This window comes from Oreochromis aureus, linkage group 11 (genome assembly GCF_013358895.1).
Source record: "Oreochromis aureus strain Israel breed Guangdong linkage group 11, ZZ_aureus, whole genome shotgun sequence".
Lineage (NCBI taxonomy): Eukaryota > Metazoa > Chordata > Actinopteri > Cichliformes > Cichlidae > Oreochromis > Oreochromis aureus.
The window spans coordinates 34548130-34568556 of NC_052952.1; the positions used below are offsets into that span (position 1 = coordinate 34548130).

The 20427-nt window shown below is 39.0% G+C and overlaps 1 protein-coding gene across 2 annotated transcripts in view; it reads left to right on the forward strand.

The window, feature by feature from the left end:
* sv2a (synaptic vesicle glycoprotein 2A) overlaps positions 1-20076 on the forward strand; it is a 52764-nt gene extending 32688 nt beyond the window's left edge. Inside the window, exons 3-13 of one of the 2 annotated variants that reach the window (XM_031733699.2) lie at positions 5306-5486; positions 6323-6474; positions 6673-6806; positions 7988-8077; positions 8592-8699; positions 9722-9810; positions 11277-11441; positions 11937-12070; positions 17140-17346; positions 18027-18186; positions 18609-18792. In XM_031733699.2, the coding sequence (XP_031589559.1) occupies positions 5306-5486; positions 6323-6474; positions 6673-6806; positions 7988-8077; positions 8592-8699; positions 9722-9810; positions 11277-11441; positions 11937-12070; positions 17140-17346; positions 18027-18186; positions 18609-18792 (1604 nt within the window). Of the gene's footprint in view, positions 1-5305; positions 5487-6322; positions 6475-6672; positions 6807-7987; positions 8078-8591; positions 8700-9721; positions 9811-11276; positions 11442-11936; positions 12071-17139; positions 17347-18026; positions 18187-18608 lie in introns of both variants that reach the window. The other variant, XM_031733700.2, reaches the window with a different exon arrangement.
* The last annotated feature ends 351 nt before the right edge of the window (positions 20077-20427 follow it).

Consider the following 20427-nt stretch of genomic DNA (forward strand, 5'->3'; position numbering starts at 1 on the left):
TAAGGGTGTAGTCACAACAACCTGCACAAGCATCAATCACAGCATCCCATCAGGCACCACTACTGCTGAGAACTGGGTCATTGCAGTGGTTATGGTTTTTTTGTTGTTGTTTTTTGTTGTTTTTTTTGGACTATGATGCTTCCTTATTTAACTGTCTAACACAGAAGCACAGTGTTGTCTCTTTGGTCATTAAATAATAATCTACTTCCATTAGCTTTTTGGAAACATTTCTGTCTTCTGCTGATTGGTTGGCAGCTTTTCCCTGTAAACGGCTCCCTGCTGTGGCCAAAATCAATTCCACCAGAGTAATAGTCCACAGGCTGTAAAGACAAAAGAAATACCTGAAAGAAGCCACCTGTTCATCCACTGGGAATATAATAGTATGGATTGGTCTTTCGGCCGTTATGTGCCTCTTTAAGAATTTTGTGAAAAATATTGTTTTTACTGCCAAAATGTACTTTACCTTCAATATTTTATTTGGTTTCTGTCATATTTGTCAATTTAAAAGTACATAAAAGCAAAAACTCAGACTAAAATCAAACTCTTTCCTAAGATTGTTATTTTATTAGTCAAACTAAATATTGATGACATGGTGGTTTAGCTTTAAGGCGAGCTTTGTTAGCCTCCTAATTAATTATTTTACCCCTCAGATATAGAAGAGCGATAAATTGGGACATAATTCACCCTCGAGCCAGAAGCAGCTGCTAATGGATTCTAGCCACATAGACAAGCAAATGCAAGCCAACCAAATGTGATGACAGTGGAAATGATAATGACGTGGTTACTGGTCACGAAGCAGTCAGGCTTCCAGCTCCCAGCTGGATATGGAGGTTTAGAAAGAAATATTTATCATTTGATCCATCCTACTCACTGTGGCTGTCTGTCTGTTTGTTGACTTTAATGCTGCTGCAATGCGGCGACAGTCATCATCACCATCACTTGCTAGTTGTTGCTGCTGCTGCTATGAAGGATATTTCCAGGAGAAGTGGCTCACAGTGGTGCCGCTGCTTTGGAACACACACACCTTTATGATTCTTTATCTTCAGCAGTCTTTCTGCTGTACTTCGTTAATCTCCCGAAGACTTAACCTAACTCTATAGGATGTTAGCAGTGAGTGAAAAGGAAATAAAGCATAAAACATGCTAAAACAAGTCACCAGATATGATTGGGCGACCATTAATAATGCTTCACCCAGGTCAAGTCTATATGCAGGGAAATGCTGCTTTTACCTTTAAGCCAGTCTGTGACTTTGTAAAGAGATTCAGCAGAAGCCCCACATTGTGTGTACACACACACACACACACACACACACACACACACACACACACACACACACACACACACACACACACACACACACACACACACACACCAGAGCCAATATATGCACAAAGAATTCCCTGCAATTGACAAAGAAGGGAATGAAAGTCGATTTGTTCCTCATTTCACAGCTGCGATGTTTACACTGAAATATCCAACCAAAGGACAGACAGCAGGAATGAAACACATGCACCGTCACATTGTTCTAGTTCAGGACATCCATCCTCTGTGCTAACCTTGGCTTTTCCACCAACCAGCTTCATCATACCGGCACTTTGCACCTCTGTCAGGCTGTTTAATGGATCATATTACCAGATGCATTTAAAACCTCTGTAGAGTTCTTTTTCCCTTGCCTAATTCAGTGTTTTTTCTGGATGTCTTACACTATTACCAGTTGGCAGGGCTGTGTTGTTTTTGATATGCAAGAAACAATATCAGATGTAACACTGTGATTCCCACGGCATTAAGTATAGTTTGCACCCTGATTACTGGTGCTTGTCCTCATCTGCTTTTAAGTAAGATGCATGTTATTGTGAATGACTGTTTCAGATTTTCCCCATGTGTAGCAATAAATCTACAATAGCCCAGCAGTCCTAAATGAATCTGTACCTTGGCATTGACACTACATGCACACAGTAAGGATTTTATCAGCTCATGTTCATCAACTGTATGCGGAATTTTTCTCAGTAAACCACTCTCTATGCTGAACGGATGGTGTGTTTCTGGCTCTGCACCGTTTCTGTTTGCACCTTACCTGAAGGATAAAGCTCACAGGGTGACATTAAAGGATCAGTGTCTGAGCCATGCTGCTTCACAGCAGGAATTCTACAGGACTACCTCTTGGGCCTTGTTCATACACATACGCTCTGCTTCTTGTACCACTGTGATGTTGAATTCAGTTAGAGGTTCAAGATTCAGTAGAAGAAATAATTGTCACCTGTCTGGTTGTTGTCTCAGAGTTTAAGTCAAACTTGGACAAAATTGTGCTTCTGTTCCTCTGGGACAAAGTATCTTAGTGAGACCAGATCTGTCCTTTATCACTTTGCTGGTTCTAGTCATAGACTGTAGATAAAAGATGGTACAGCCACTATGAGGTCAGCCAGTGGTTTGCATTCTTTAGCTTCCTGGTTGTATTATTTATCAGGTCATTCCATTAAAATTACCCCAATACACAACAACATCAACAAATATGCTTGAGAACTCCATTTCAATAAGGTGAAGCTAACGCTGTTATTCAAAGAGACCACGCCCCTATCATTAACAAAATCCGGAAGTACAGTTGTTATGAAGAGCAAACTCAGCAACAGAGATCAAAGCTGACTGGGATATAAATGCATATTCAACCTCTGAAGTTGGGAATTTTCACAATGAATGGAGTTTGTAGGTATTAACATTGTCATTATCATTTATCTGCCATAGTAATGACACTCATTTCATGTGCATGTGCAGATACTGTGGAAAGCACAGAAAAAACGTGACTCGGTGTTATGGGTTTTTGCAATAGTCCATAATTATCAACCTATGGAGCTATGGGCATTGGATTATTCTATGCATTTTAGGACTTTTTGAAAATTTTTGCATCACAGTTAATTGAGACATTTTCTACTAGATCTTTTGAAATGTCAGATGAAACAATCAGAAGTGTGACCCTGTTGAGTTTGGGGTGCTCTTAGAGTAGTGAGCCTTAAAAATACTCTGCAAAATTTACTAAATCCTTCACCACCAGGGGGTAGTATTTCACAAAAGGGTGGTTTAAAATGTTTTTGGATCGGTTCGATGTTCTTTTTACTTTTTAGCACTTTGACTGTTTTATCAACTGGCTTTGCCTTTTGCAGGCTTATGTTCAAACTAGGACGTTTCTCAGTGACTTGTCTGATGAATAAATATTGCATTGACTTGATCCACGATCTTGTGCTACAAATTGGAATGATACTGAAGTACAACCTGGTCTTAGTTCAGCTTCAGCTGATCACTTTGCAGAACTGTACGTAGATGTTTTAGGCCAAAACTTTAAGTGATTGTTTCTTCACATCCTCCTGATATCTGTGTGTGTGTGGTTTTTTTTTTTAATCTGTTCTCTAGCCATATGTTTTTGCTTGTGTAAATGGGGTGGAATTGTTTTATTGGATCAATATTTTGCCACTTAAATTAATCCTTAATCAATAAAATTGACTGAGAAATTTGACTCTAATGCACTAGAAAAAATAAATTGTGCTTATTCTCCAGTCCAATTGAATATTTTGAGAGCTTTGGGGTTAATTCTTGCCAAAAATAGTATACAAATGCATGATTACTACCTTTTCACATACAGAAAAGTGATAATGAGAATTTAAATATAGATGTCACTGTATGGTGAAAAGTTGCTCCTTAAACATTCAGAGTGATCTCACCAATAACTTGTCTCACTGAACACCCTCAGAGTGCGAACACTGTTGACAGGATGTCAATAAGGTGCTGATTGCAGGCGATCAACTGGCGTATGTGTGGTGTGGGAGCATCATCAGTTTTGCAGAGAGAGAGAGAAAAGGTTTGACAGACAGAGTGTTGGATATGAGTCATGTTGGCACCTTAAATCACAAGTCTGGTTGACAAAGGTGCTGTTTGTTTCTGTTAACTGCATCTCCTCCCTGGTGGCAACTTCCTGATGCAGAAGAGAATAAACCAGTTTTATCCACGGGTTTCAGTTTATACTGTTTGGCAGTATAGAGAATTTCATTTGGGTAGAAACACCAGCAAGCAGCCACTAAAGGGATTGTATTGAAGTTGTAAAAGAAAAATATTTAGGGACAGCGAGTGATGAAAAAGTTTCTTCAGATTCAAACGGAGGTGTCATTTATAGGAAAGAAACACAACATGTATACTTATTTTAAGGCTGCAGCAGTTTGTTCCTGCTCTCTGGTTCCAGCCTTTGTCTAAGATTTTTTTATGAACATTTTCATGTTTTGGAAGATTGTCATTTGTTGTGCACTAGAAATTCTCACCTTTATGGTGACCTCATTATTAGGCTCAGGTCTTTAATGCATGCTTGTCACTGAAACTATTCAGTGTAATTATATAAACCTTATAGTTTCCAAAACACTAATATTTCATATTATGAATGTAATACCGCTACCGTGGCTCTAAGTAAAGCTAATAATCATTTATCAACACCTGTAAAGTTCATTTATTTGAATTGATTGCAGATTATACCATATTTGAGCTTGAATATAACCTCAGCATGGCCTATTTCCTAGGTTTGTGCTAACATCAGCTAATTGCCACCTGCATTTTGCTCCATGCTCCAGTTTTAGAGATTCATCTTTTGCCTGCTGACACTTTCGAGATCATCTGAAATATTGCACCAAGGAAACAAGGGAAAAAAATGCTTAACTGTCTTTTGTGTAAAACCCATCCCTCAGTTACAACCTGATTATACTATAATACTATAATGTGTGTATTGTACTATAATACACATGGTCTTGATTAAATTTGAGAACCCCCTGAAACTACCTCCCTGTTTAAATCTCCTGTCTCTTCTCAGTCACTTACTGTTACTCAAACTAGTATTGTCCAGTAATCAGTTTCTCTGGTTCTTTTACTTTGCTTTTTAAAATCCTTTTATACAATTTAGGGCTAGATCAGTGTTTCTTTTTTTGTTACACATAGTCAAGGATGATATTTTGCATATTTCACAAAATATGTTGTGAATAGGTGTACGTCTTGACCCTCTCTGCTATGAAGGATATGGTTTGGATGATTATATTGCATTAACTTGCTGTTTCATGCTTAATGCAAAATACTTGAGTCCAGTGAGGCAGTCAGATGAGCTAATTTACTGGGCAGTGGAAGTTTAATGAAAGTGCAAGTGGAGGCTGGAAGTAATATCAATGAGTTTACTCATGTATAATAACTCATTATCTTGCCCTTTGTCTCTCTCTGTCTCATTATCTCTTCCCATTTAATTCCCCTGCCATTACTCTTCCCTCTTTCTCCCCCCTCCCTCCAGGTCTGATTGTGTACCTGGGGATGATGGTCGGGGCTTTCTTGTGGGGCGGCCTGGCCGACCGAATCGGGCGACGGCAGACTCTTCTCATCTCCCTCTCCATCAACAGCGTGTTTGCCTTCTTCTCGTCCTTCGTCCAGGGCTACAGCTCCTTCCTGTTCTGCCGCCTGATCTCTGGTGTGGGGTAAGGGGATAGATGAGTCACACAGGCACAGCTGCCAGAGCTGGAGATGAGGCAGTCACGACCCACTGTAGTACATCAGTCAAACTGATAAACAGAGCAATGTCACATGGCACAGAGCAGATTAAATATGAAGTGGCTATATTTCTCTAAAAGAAAAAAAAATAGCGTGCCCTTAAATACTGGTTGTTTTTGGTGTTTGCTGTATCTCAGGTGAAGTGTTGAAAGGTACTGTTGGACCTCCCATTTCCTCAGGTTTGGGCATAGAAACCCTACACACAGTTAAGTCTACAGCTTCCATAAAATGTTCCAAAGTCATTGCCTAACAATGTGAATACTGACCTACTGCAACAAGCCAACCTGTCTGTAGTTTTACTTGCATGCAGCATCTTAAGGCTGTTGTAAAAGGATTTCAGTCAAAGCATTTTGTGTTCATTGCTGTTGGTTATAGCAGAATACCAGCAGAATGGCAGCCTGCATGAAATCATGCTCTTTCAGCTGGTTGTAAGAAATATTTCATAAATGTTAGATGGTGTGTTTTTTCTGTTTTCTTTTTTGGTGAAATCCATTAAATTAATTAATTATTAAAAATGATTTGCTGTACATGCTATAGTTAAAAGACACAAACAGAATTAACATCTATATTACAAATCTTTAGAAATATTTGATTTAATATTAGCACACACAGAAGAAAGTATGTATATAATACCAAGATGGACAGTTAAATGAGTTTTCAGTCATTCACTGATAAATAAAAAAATCCCAAATGACTGAATCTTTTATTATGGGAACAGTTGCTATCTTTTCTAATTCTGTTACCTTCCTTTTTAACTCCACAGCATTGGGGGCTCCATCCCAATTGTGTTTTCCTATTACTCTGAGTTCCTGGCCCAAGAGAAGCGAGGAGAACATCTGTCCTGGCTCTGCATGTTCTGGATGATTGGTGGCATCTACGCATCTGCCATGGCTTGGGCCATCATTCCACACTATGGTAAAAAAAATATACATTATTTAAATATGAACAGTCTAACCGTCAAGATTGTTTCCTCACCTATCAGTAGGCCAGTGTTGTCCATTCTAAGCTATATAAATGCTAATTTTGTCTCTACATTTCTCTACAGTTTTTATTGCACATGACAAATGCTGCAGTTCTATCTCACGTCTCTTCTTGCTTCCTTTCTTCATGTAGGCTGGAGTTTCCAGATGGGCTCAGCCTACCAGTTCCACAGCTGGCGTGTCTTTGTGTTGGTGTGTGCCTTCCCCTCTGTGGCGGCCATCTCTGCCCTCACCACCATGCCTGAGAGCCCCCGCTTCTACCTTGAGGTCAGCCTGACAGCTCATACCTTGTGGAAATATATTTTGAATACATTTTGAATGCTTGAATGCATAAACAGCCTTAAAGTAAAAAAATATGTTTTGTAGACAAAGTGCTGCTCGTGCACTTTTCCAAAAGATTTTGAATAACTAAATATGTACATATTTATCATCCAGAAGCAATCTGAACGTTGGAGATGCTGAAATATGCACCAAAGATTCTGATTTCAGTTCAGTATGTTTTAAACACTGACACAGATAAAAACTGATTTTTATTTAAAAATGTCCAATATATAAAAAATCAGGTATGCAATTTTTTTTAGTGCTAAACCACTTTTAGCTAACCATGTTAGCTGCTGGTTTATACTGCCAGATGTTCTCACTTCATGTATCTACTTGTTTCTACATATTTAAAATGTGATTTTAATGGTTTCGCACCTGCACTCACGTCCCACACACTTTCATTCACGTCAGAATATCTCAGTTTAGTAAATGAAGCTGCAGCTGGTTGCAGACAAAGATAAAACACTGTAGAATCAGCAACCTGTCATTTGGTATTTTGGAACTTTTCCACGTAATACTGTGTGTGTGTCATCACATAAACATAACTGCTGTACTTAATGAAATTTAAAGAAGAATAAGAATCAAATGGAGTGCAAGATTACAGGCAGAGAACTAAATGCAGAGGCTGCAGACTGAGGTAAAATGAAAAGGTCATAAAATACAAAACAAGACACTGGGTGAGGAACACGAACTGACAACTCAAAGGGAAGACTCTGCACTATATATAACCTGCACATTCTTAATCATCCAGGTCATGGTAGCCTAAAGGCTAGAAAGAAAGGCAACTGAATTTCTTTTTGATTCGTGAAAATATTCCATTTGTCATCCAAGAGGCATGTCCACTGTGAAAGATCATCACTGAACAGAGGTGGTGGCTCACGACACCAGCTATCAGCTGCCCGTAACGCAGTCTCGAGATTCTTTGTGAGCCAATTGTGACTGAAGTAACTTTAATAGCTCAAAGGCTGTTGAAGTATGGCTGTGTTTCAGAAAATAGCCACACCCACATCATCCATGCTGGAAAGACAACAACACCAAATGAAAACTAAAATATAAGCTTTGTTAATTTAACTGAAAATGGAAATGAAGGATCTGCTAAACATCTTTTTTTGTGCTCCTCCTAAAAGAATGGCAAACATGACGAGGCGTGGATGATTCTGAAGCAAGTTCACGACACCAACATGAGGGCCAAGGGTTACCCCGAGAGGGTCTTCTCTGTAAGTTACAGAATGTTAAGCTTCTTTCATGCTAACACGTTTGCATTAATGCAGAAAATAACATCATCATAATAGTTTTCAGTTTGTGGGCTTACAGAGTGCAGCAGGTTTAGAGCTCTGTGCTGCATAATTTTGCATATTAATAAGTTAAAACAGATGCTCTTTAAACTTCTGTAATCTCGTCATGCCTCAGGCTGTACAGTTCATATTAATAATTTAAAATGAAAAATGGTGATTCAAAGATGTTTTATTATCTTTTCTTTCTATTTTAATGAGTAAAATTATTAAAACAACTTTCTGTGTTTTACAGATTGTGGCGTTACTGGTCAGATGTTAGCCTCATAACATGGATACATTGTAATACTAACTGAACTTTAATGGAAAAATAAATCATTTTATATGAAGTTGTGTGATTATTCTATAAAACTTTTTTAACAAAGAGATTTGCAGAAGGTCTCTCAAGAGGAGCACGATTAACAATCATTAAACAGAACAATTAAATCATACCTCCCAGGTGACCACCATCAAAACGGTGAAGCAGATGGATGAGCTGGTAAACATGGGCGATAGTGCTGCCTGGCATGAGAAATGGAGGATAAAGCTCACCATGCTCTTCCATCAGGTAAGAAAAAACCCTGATTATTCTTTTTTAAAATCAATTTCTTATTTGAAACATATGTAAATGAAAAAGAACGAGAATGAAAAGGAGAAACGATTCAAACTACTTGTGGCTCAGGAGGTTGTCCATTAATTAGGTCTGTTTTGATCCGTGGCTACTCCAGAGCCGGCTGTAATGGATAAAGTGCTTGAAATGAATAGAATAAAGCAATAACTGAATGTTTCTGTAAATGGCCTCATGCGGTTTGCAGTGTAGTGTTCTGAGTGGTCAATAACACTAGAAAAGCAAAACACAATCCATTAACCGTGTTGCCGCAAATGGACAAGAAAATGTGCACAGCAAATTTGTGATATCAGCAATACATTTAAATACAGCTACTTTTAACTCGAAAACAATCAGTGGATTTGAAAAATCTATACGGCCTTTTGATAACACTTTTTGTTGTTTACTTAGTCATACTGTCTGTGGAAACATAGACTGTGTATTATAGATGGATCTAGCCTCCCAGAGGTTTGTGTTGTCCTGGTCTGGAGGCTCAAACGGAACATTTTTGGCCATCGTTGCTTCGATCTTTTGAAACTGGGCGTGATGAGTGAAGGGTGTGTCTGAGAAGCCAAGAGCCACAGAATCAAATGGCAGCATCTTGTTTTCTGGGACGATCAGAACTCCACTGCCAGGATTTGGGTTGGTTTCACTTTTTAAAATGGACCTGGTCATCCACTGAAGGAATTAGAACTAAAAAGAAGATATATTAAAAATCTCACCACGGCTCTGTTTATCTTGTCAGATCTTATTGTGTGTTTAGTGACTCTGTGTGTTTGTGTTCTCCCTTTTTCGGTCTTTGTTCACACTAAAACTGGAAAGGGATTCTGGGACATGCTGTTTATTTCTCACAGTTGGTGAAAAGAACCTTGTTTTCAGAAATCTCTAAAGTCTATTGACTTTTTGGCTGAGTGTACTTTACATTTATTACTTTCTCTATGCACATCTCTTGTGTCTGTCTGTGTTTATGTGTGTTTCTTCAGGTTTGGAGTAATTTCCAGACCATTTTCTCTCCCGAGTACCGGCGCACCACCTACATGATGATGGCTGTGTGGTTCTCTATGTCCTTCAGGTAGGATCAGGTGTATTAACGGCGCACGAATGCAGGATTTTCTGTGTTGCATAGTGAAATCTGTTTATTTTTTAAAAAGAGCTGATGGCTGTTGATCACAGTGGCTTTGTGTTGTCAGGTTCATAATTATGAGTGAGTATAAAACAAAAAGGAGCTTGAAGCAGGATCTGCGAATGGATGCTATCACTTTCATGTCATTTAGTGTCAGCAGTGCTGCTGAATCACTCAATTAGCTCTTTTTGTAGTTGAGAATGAAAAAGCAGAATCACCCTGAACCCATGACCCCTCCCACAGGGTTATGCTGTTTTGTTGGCATGATCACTGCAAATCGATACGAACAAAGTCTTGAGCGATCAAATTTATTCTGTGATGAAACATTTCTATCCTGATGAGATCTCTTCCAGGATGACAGCACTGGTATCCGCAGGGTCCAAAGGGTTACTCATGGTGTCTCTCACATGACCATCTTCCTTTAACATCATGTTATTGTTGCTCCACAATCATCATCACATCTGAAGAATCATGCAGCTGTGATGCCATTGCAGCCTGGCCACTATACCAAAGCACAGCGTGCCCTATTTCACAAAAATATTCATGTATTAAATCATTTCTATCTTTAACACATATCCCAAAAATGTGAGTGTTCTCGGGCACCACTTACCATGTTGTGGGAGGAACAATAAAATGTTATGCCTTATTTAAAATAATGTGAATCATATGCTGCAATCTTTATAACGATCCACAAAATAATAAATTGATGTGAATTTATTTTAACGTTCAAGTGCATGTAAGACAATTAATTTTCACCAATTTACCTTTACCAACCTTTGTAAACAGGTTCCGTTTGATACAGTACTTTGCTAAAGCAAAACATAACATTGCTTGGAGTTATCTAACATTTATTTTACTTAGTGTCAATATATTATGCATATAACTAGTAAGGAATATAAATCCATAAAACCATAGTGCACTTGAATATTAATTTACTCAGTAACGCTCGTCTTCCAACATCCTTCTAGAAGCCAGTCACTAATCAAATCTAAAAATGAAAAAGGTTTGGTGACTCTGGCCCAAAATAAAGTTTAAAAAGATTTTTTTGTTCCCTCGACGTTATATTCTATTGTTCATGAGCAAAAGTACACAACATTATGTAAAGCGCCATTTACCATTTACCATTTATGTTTAATTAAAGGCTTAATCCAAGGCTTAATGTGATTACCTCTAGCTCTCTCCAACAGAGCGCTGAACAAATGGCTTGCAAATTCATATTATGTAGATGGTACAAAGAAATGACACTTGCGTGCACCTTTACAGTGTCACTGGCTCCGATTACCATCTTGCCTGTTAAGAATTCTCTCATACCTTTATTTATACCACTTTTGAAAATGTCTCTTTTTTTTTCCCTTTTCAGGTCTCTTAGAGGTAAATTGATCTTTTCTGTGACAGAATTTTTCTTTGTCTTCCAGCTACTATGGTTTGACGGTGTGGTTCCCCGACATGATCAAATACCTGCAGAAGCAGGAGTACTCCTCGCGCACCAAGGTTTTTGTCAAGGAGAAGGTAGAACACGTCACCTTTAACTTCACTCTGGAAAACCAGGTTCACCGTCAAGGAGAGTACTTTAACGACAAGTGAGTTTTCTTTTACTCCTCATTAGTGTTTGCGTTTTGAATGACAGCGAATCCTTTGGAATTAGACTTCATGTCAGTCAGATGCTTTTTGGTCCAAAGCTTAATGAATGAATTCATTCAGACAGAACTAGCTTGTGGTGGACGGCAACAAATGAGATGCAAATATAAATGAGGCTTTGAAATGTTTTATTCTAAACGCTGGTTTGATTGCATGAAAGCCCTGGGGACTTTTTCATGTTTAACTAGCCTGTCTTTGATGTTTCCTTTGACCTTGCCTTTTCAGCCTGAACTCTGCATGTGATTTCAGATGTTAAAAATTTACAGCATTATGCTAATGCCATATCTGACGCTCACTAAATCACTTGTTTCTCTGTTTCTCTGTCTCTTTGCATCTTCCTTTGTCTCTCTCTGCTCTCCACCGCCGTGCTACACCTGTTCATTTTCTCCATGCCTCCTTTCCTTAATTCCTCTGTTCCTCTGTGTGATCGCTTGCAGGTTTATGAACCTGAAAATGAAGTCTATGGTTTTTGAGGATTCACTCTTTGAGGAGTGTTACTTTGAGGACATCACCTCCACCAACACCTTCTTCAAGAACTGCACCTTCATTGCCACCCTTTTCTACAACACTGGTAGGAAACAATCATACAAACACTCGCAGGTGCTGTATAATAGGAAAATATCGTCTTGTACAAGTAAAACCTTTAAATTATGTGTTTAAAGGTTATGTTTGTTTCAGCAGGCCCTGAAAAAATGCAGAATAAATTATAGACATTTATGGTAAAAATGTAATGTTGATGTTGCTTTTGCTCTGTGCCCCTGTTCTTTCTTTGCTATTTATAGACCTTTCAGAGATCTCTTTATAAATAACTTCCTTGCAAGTAGTGCTACTGGCTCAGTTTCACTCCTGTGTTTTCTGTTGAAAAGTGACAGTTTGTTACTACTGTCTGGTAAATACATAGTTACCGGTGAGTTCCGTGCACAATCTCTGAGCAGTATAGCTCTGTTTGTCAGACTGCTAAATTACTTCCTTATTCGCCTCCACAGAATGACTGGATCTATACTGAACTGAGTATTCTGGAGCTGCAAAATCCCCTTACACACCAGAGGATTGTTATATTAACGTTATTCTTTCCTCACTGAAAAAAGACAAATGATACCACATGTGGAAATCTATATCACACACTGTACACTGAGAAAGGACAGTTTCAGATTCAGCAGCTGTGTCCACACATGCAAACACCGCCCTGGTCTCGCTTTGTTAGTTATTTGCAGTCTTTACACAAGTCAAGCAATCACTCAGCTGTGCTATCACTGCTGGCCAGGAGTTCCTTGTTATAATGGAAATTAGAAACTTGTTTGCTTATTAAGGCTTAAGGTCTCTTTGGGTTTTCTATGCAGAACTTAAGACTTTAGTGATAGTTGCCATGGTGCACCTTATTTTTACACTGCAAAACGACGAGGAAATAACACATGAAAAGCAACTGGGCTGTACCTCATCTTAGTCTTTGAATGTACAGATCTACAGGTTTAAAAAAAAAAAAAAGGCTTAGCTTTGCACACTTTCATTTTCTAAGGTCTGACATATCAGGAAATCTTTTTACAAAAATAATTGTAATAATTGGGTGATTCAATCTGAATGAAGCTTAGGACAAATATCGTCACATTTTCAGAGATTATTAACATCTTTATATTTTAAAAAACATTTAATATAATCCCAGTTCTTTTGCACCCAGATGTTTCATATTCATCATCGATGATGTGATGCTAATGCGATCTTACATTCTCCATTTGCGTTTGTGTCGCATGTCATGTTCAGTGTACATTTCCTGTCACCAAAATTTGGATACGCAACAGAATTTTGTCTGAGTCACCTCTAAATACAGAATGAAGAATCTGAAAAAGGACCACATGTCTGGTAATAAAAAAAAATCATCTAATCCTGAGTAAAAAAAACATTTTTTGATCTTCACCTCAGCTTAAACAAGCATGAAAATTCAGTTGTCCAATCTTTTTGATGCAGCTTACGAGGCTCAGTAAAGCTGGCTATGTTTTATGACCAGTGTTGGGTAAGTTACTTTAAATTAGTAACTTAGTTACATTACTAGTTACTTCCATCAAAAGTAACTCAGTTACTTCAAGTTACTCGTTACTTTAAAAGTAACTAGTTACTAGGGAAAGTAACTTTGGTTTTACTCAGACTTCTCTTGTTAATGTGTTGCTTCCGTAACTGGATACCCAGCCAGACTGCCAGTCTTCTAGCTTGCTTACTTGCCACAAGTGCACTGTGCCACCTACCAATAGAAAGGAAAAAATAATGTGCATACTTCCATGAGAGAAATCCCACGCCTGGACCATCGTCGACTGCCGGCCATGATTCTAGCCTACGTCACAGCGTCATGTGCGCTTTTTACATCCAACACAAAAACTGCAGTCGTGGTGCTTTTGATTGTACTCAGAACTCAGAAATTCTGCCTTCTGAATAGGAAGATGTAGGTAACACCAGACTGCAGATGAGCTGCATCCAGGGCTGAACTGGGACAAAAAAATCGACCCGGGCATTTTGACTAGAGACCGGCCCGCCATTATAGGAAAAATCATAAAGCCTTTGAATGAAAATAAACACTGTTGTGACAGTGATGTACACTGTCTTGATGGTATATATCAATCTATCAATTGTTTGTTGTAAGACTCGGATAATTATTTATTAAAAGCTAGATATTTTAAATGAGAATAAGAATGAAAAGTATTTCTTTGTGCCCCCCTCTCCCTGTTAATGCCCTACCTGGCCCCCTGGCATCACTTTGCTAGACCCGCCCCTGCACAGTTACCAGCTGTCAGCCACATAGAAAAGGATCCTGGTGTTATTTGTCTCTCAGAAACAGTTCATAACTTCAACTCATTCATGTGACCTAAAAGGTAAACCTGTTTCTCCATCAGCTGTTCAGCTCTGATGATTCAGTAAGGACATCTCCTGGTTTCATCTTCATGTTTCCCTCTCACCACATATCCAAACCAATATCATGACCAGCAGCTTTTACAGCTGTGGCTCCAGCAAACATCAGCTGATACTAGAAATTAATATTAAATAAATTCTAATAACAGCTTTTCAAGCTTAAACGTGCTGCTCTTGTTTAACGCGACACCCGCTGGTTTCCTCTTTCTGGCGCAAAGTGGGCGATAATCAAACAAGACAGAAAAGCCGATCAGCTGATCATTGATCAGTTTCATGATTGAAGTAGAAACAGGAGAGGGAGGGGGGAGAATGAGAGAAGAGGCAGCTGACAGCGTACTGACAGAATAACTCCAGCTTTGTGTCTTTTTCATTGTAGCTGAAGTCCGGGACAAACTGTGTTCCTTCTCAGTTCAATACGAAACGCATAATGTTTTCTCTGAATATGAGACGATTCCGTTTTTTAGGGCACGGTTGGCAACTCTAATAATTAATCTTATGAACAAAATAAAGTTCAACATCAGTAACATAGCACCCACCCAGCTGTATAGAAACTCCGTCATGCTAGCTAGCACGCAGTACGAAAAAGTCAGCATACCGAAAATAAACTCCACCTAAACTTGGTTTATATCTGACCCAGACAGACTGCAGGTCATAACTTCTTACCTGAAGTTCAGTTCACCTGACACGCGGACCGGCGGCCGCTTCGGGTCTCTCCTCTTGCCTCCACTTTCTCTCATCCACCTGCTGACCTCCACCACTTGTTAATGTTACTGAAACTGTGGAAGCTCCGAGATAGCCACCACATGAAGTAACGAATAACGAGCCTATCTAAATCCCAGTAACGACTAACGCGTTCCTGATTTTAGCATAATAACTAGTTACCGTGCTCGTTACCACAATAATAACGTAGTTACTGTAACGCGTTACTTAATAACGCGTTAGTCCCAACACTGTTTATGACACATGCTTGTGTCTGCTCTTGCTTAGATTAAGGGACATACAGCTGCTTTAGAATCATACAGCAGCAAGAGCCAGGCTTCTTACTTTTGTAAGAGTGATCAACTTTTGTGCATTCATAATTAGATCAATTTTAACAAGATCCCCAACACCAGTGGATGAAATACAGCCCCTAACCATGACAGAACCTCCACTGTATGTAACAGATGTCTGTAGACACGCATTTTTATACCTGAATCCTGAAGCTTAGCAGAGCCCAAGAGAAGACGTCACCTCTTCAGTTGACAGGAATGATTCTGTGAATGCAACATTAAAGATTCCTCCAAGTCGTGCTTGTTCTGCAGACTCATGAATTACCTCTGACATGCACAGTAATGATTCGCTGCCTGAGAAGCATAAACTTTCTTCAACTGCTTCTGGTTCTCCAGTTTTGGAATGTCCGAGTTCTGAAACTGAGCATAACAAACTAGAAGAAGCCATCTGCAAGTCTGACAGTCTCTGGCTATGAGAAAGTTTATTCCCACAAATGAAAGACCTGAGGACAGTTGACACAAGCAAGTGAGCAACAAGTTTCATCCCTAGGCCAATATTAAATTTTGCTTGAGAAACAACTGCCCCTCCTGTCTTATTGTCTTATTTTGACCTTAACAATGTTAGTTAGACTAGAACAACTTGTTTCCAACTATCCTAATTAGAGTCAAGGGACTGATTAGAATTGATATTAATTATGCTGTAACTTAATTCAGCTAGCACTAATTTAATTCCACTATAACTAAATTAAATAATCAATACCACCTTAATCTGGTAATTCTTTCTAAATTAGGTTGGAAAGTAACATATAATGGTAAGGGATCATGACTTCTAAAATGAAATTCGTCTATCTTTACCATAAACTCCAGCATGAGATGAATGTTTAACTTTCACAGTGTTTGAGTCTGTCCATAAAATTTCAGTGGGGTTGACATGGCATGGAGAAAAGTCCATAACAATGAGCTCTCAGTTGTCTTCTTTTAGGTTTATTTGGGCTCAGTGTCATGCTGCAGTATGAATTTGAATGGCTGCACGTGTCCAGCTCCAGAGTAGCAAAACACCCCCAGACTGTAGATTTGAGCCTCTGCAGTTTAATTTTCTCTCTCCTTTTCCTTTCCTTACATTCATCCTTCAGTTGCTTCCTATATTCTCCACTTGGGAGTGAATGATAGATGTGTTAGCACACCCCAAGAATGATTTTCCCTTCTGGGAAATATTTTGGGATTGCTGCTCGTCCTATAGGTCCAGGAGAGCTTTATTTTGACAGGACCTGCTCATTGTAATCTTTTGTTCTTTATTTTGTAAATTCAGCAGCAAAGCAGCTTTTTTATGCTGCTCAGTGAACACAACTTGTGTGAATTTTCTGATGCTGTTGTACTTTATAATCTGCCTGCTTTGAATAAGGCTCTTTTGATAAAGCAGGTGACATGGTAACAGCCTGACTCATTCTTCATAATCCTGCAGAATCTTGGCTATTCTTTCTTTACTTTACATCACACATTTCTGTGTTTTCAACCACTACGAAAACCCCCAGATTGAGATAATCGACAGATTTTCAGATTTTCAATCTGTGGTACAAGAGTAATATTTGATCTTGCAAAAGTTGTTCTCTTACTAGCATTCATGGACAGACGGGTTAATAAAGTGTCTTACTTTGTCCACCTGACAGCAGTTCACCGGCCAGTCCTTTGAACCTCTCACTCCTTCTGTCTCCTGCTATCCTGAACATCACTCCCTGTCCCTCCTTTCTCTTCACAGATCTTTTCAAGTACAGGTTGATCAACTGTAAGCTCATCAACAGCACTTTCCTGCACAACAAAGAGGGCTGCCTGCTCAGTGACATAAGCGATGAAAATAATGCCTACATGGTCTACTTTGTCAGTTTCCTGGGTACCTTGGCTGTGTTGCCAGGCAACATCGTCTCTGCGCTGCTCATGGACAAGATCGGACGGTTGAGGATGCTTGGTATGGGCCATGTTACTCAGCGGTGCTTGAATCGGAAGTTAGGCTGCAGCAGATGCTTTTATCCAATTCATTTTTAAATATAAATACATCACACGTTTAAATGTAACTCCCTCTGCACTGTAAATCACTTGTTTTAAAGAACTTTTATCAGCTGGTGCCTGAGGGCATGAACAGACAGCTTTCCTGTGGAAGAGTACTTCTTGTGCTGTGTGGTGCTAAAAGAGCCAAAAAGCAGCACTGTCCAGATTGTGAAAAAAGAAAATCCACAAACCTTATTATGTGTAGTTTTATCTACATTTATGTAGTTCCTGCTCTAACCTGCTCATGATAAGATTTCTGGATGCCATCTAGTTCCATTCAAAAAAGATATTATCAATACTGCCAAAAGGGCAACTCATCCAAAAGCAATGTAGATGGAACAATGGGACAATTTTGTTTGGTCTGGAAACTATCCTATTGGTCAGAATGAAAAATTATAGCTATAGATTTAGATAAGAAGAAAAAATACAGAGGGAGATAAAGAGAGTTTATTTTATTTTATCTGTTTTATAAGTGTTCCGTAGAGTAAAGATTTGTGTGCATAGGTGCAAAATGATTTGATCCTCAGTCATTTTCAGCTGAGTTATGCAGGAATTCCATCAATTCTTCTGACATCATTCTTTCCCCCTCTTTATCCACAGCGGGCTCCAGCGTGATATCTTGCATCAGCTGTTTCTTCCTTTCTTTCGGCAACAGCGAATCAGCTATGATTGCCCTGCTCTGCCTGTTTGGAGGAATTAGCATCGCCTCCTGGAATTCCCTGGACGTGCTGACCGTCGAGCTCTATCCCTCTGACAAGAGGTAGGTAATCCAGGCAAGCCCAGAAATCTCCCTGACACCATAAAGGCTGTGACGTGTTAAATTATGTCATAATAGATGCCCCTTTATGATTGGTTGGCTTACAGGGATGGATGACATTGTGGGATTCTGGGTTGTCTTGATTCCAAATAATGGTTTTAAAATTATCTTCTCTGGGTTCCACTTTATATGTATAATGTGTAGTATAATATATATATATATTGAAAGTAATATAAAGTAAGAGCGCCTGTGTTGTTAGATCATCAAAGAGGAGCACTATCTTTAGTAGCGTGCCATATGCTGTTGATTTTAGGAGCTCTAGCACCACCCTGTGGTAATATCAACTACCTGCTTTCTCTGCTCGTTTACTTTAAACATGCTCAGGCACCGAAATGACTCTGTGCTTCTTATCTTTCTTTTTTCAGAACCACAGCATTTGGCTTCCTCAACGCCCTCTGTAAATTAGCGGCGGTGTTGGGCATAAGCATCTTCACTTCGTTTGTTGGCATAACCAAGGCTGTACCCATCCTGTTTGCCTCAGGTGCACTGGCGGCAGGCAGTTTTCTGGCCCTCAAACTACCTGAGACGCGGGGCCAGGTGCTGCAATAGTGTGGCACCAACAACTTTCCAGGGGGCAGAAGAGTTTTTGCCACACTGTGAACGAATAGCTCAAGAGCCCTCCAAATCCTGCACTCTAACCTCTCCCCATCTACAAGAGTAAATTGTAATGCAGGTAAATATTAGTAATTGTTTGATTGGTACACGTCCATTCTATAGAGAGCTATAAAAAAGAAAAATCTAAAGTCAAATCTGCTACCTGTGCCTCATTGTTACTCTAAATTGGAAAAGAAGAAAACACCAGAAACATAGTTTATGACATATTTAGTTATTAGAGTTTGTCTCCCACATTGTAAATACATCCCTCTGGGGTTGGAGGTCAGGGATGGGGACTCTTGATGATGAGCCATGCAAATAGACTCATAGAAATGACCACTAGCCATTGTTGCAGAATTCTCTGTAGTCACCTCCATTCTTCCGAGCAAATCCAACTCACCTTTCCAGTCTTGAGTGCTTTACCATTGTTGGACACTGACTCAAAAATGCAACATTTTCTGCCTTGATTTGAAGCATTTTTGACTTTGCGAGGTAAAACCAAGACACTCCTCTCTTGGCTTCCTCCTTAACAAAGATCTGTCGTCATTCTTTATCTCCTGAGGTCTTGTGTTGGTGTACAGACTAACTGCCATTTTTTTAGATTATAGAACATTCCAGGTTTGCTTTGGTTATTGTTGCGATAAGGAGCTCCATCGAGCTCCTCTCTCCCTTTATTGCATTGCTATAGTGAAACACCGCTCACCTCCAAACAGCCATAAGATCATTCATACACATTTCCCGCGCAAAGGGAAAACTGCATTCTACCATGAAACCCATTTAAATCACAAAGGTGAAGATATTTGTTAAAATGTACATGTAAAGCACAACCACTTGTCAGTGTGAGTGCCCCTAACATTTTCCTGACTTGAAGAAAATGTTTAGAATCTCACACTCAGTTATTGTTTCCAGCCACTCTGTATATCCCTTTGTGAAAAATGCCTTTTTAGTACTCTTCCTCCCAGACTTACAGTATGTTTGTCTCTTGTATGTTTTGGAGGGTGTTCTGCATGTCACAACGTTTGTATGTAACCTTATGAAAACTGAGAGTACAACATGTAAGCGGCATTGTGGACATGTTACATCTGCCCATCGATTACTCTGAATTAAGTTGTATTTTGATATTTTTTACCCATAAAAGACAGCACAGTGCTTTTATTCTGATGTAGGGATCCAATATTTCTGAACTGTTCTTAGAGCACATGCCACAGATTTAATCTGGTCATTACACATGAAAAAAAAGAAGATAACAGAAAATTTTTTAAATGTTACCCCACAGGCTAATGTTTTAGATGCAGCCATAGATTGTGTTAGATGTGTAAGATGACCTAAATACCTTTATCTGTTTGAGCTGAATGTTTTCATTAATGTGAGTGTGCTTCTTGGTGCAATATTGAACCTCTGTGCAATATTGAATATTTTGTTTTTATTTATTTATTTTGTCTTTTACCATTTCACAAATGCAACTTTGATTTGTGGATGGATGTGGAGTACCTATCTAATATACAGCAGATAACTAACACGGCATGATAACATACAGTACTGGAGTGATTAAAGGATAGTTCAAACTAAATCAGATTTGCATGTTTTTTT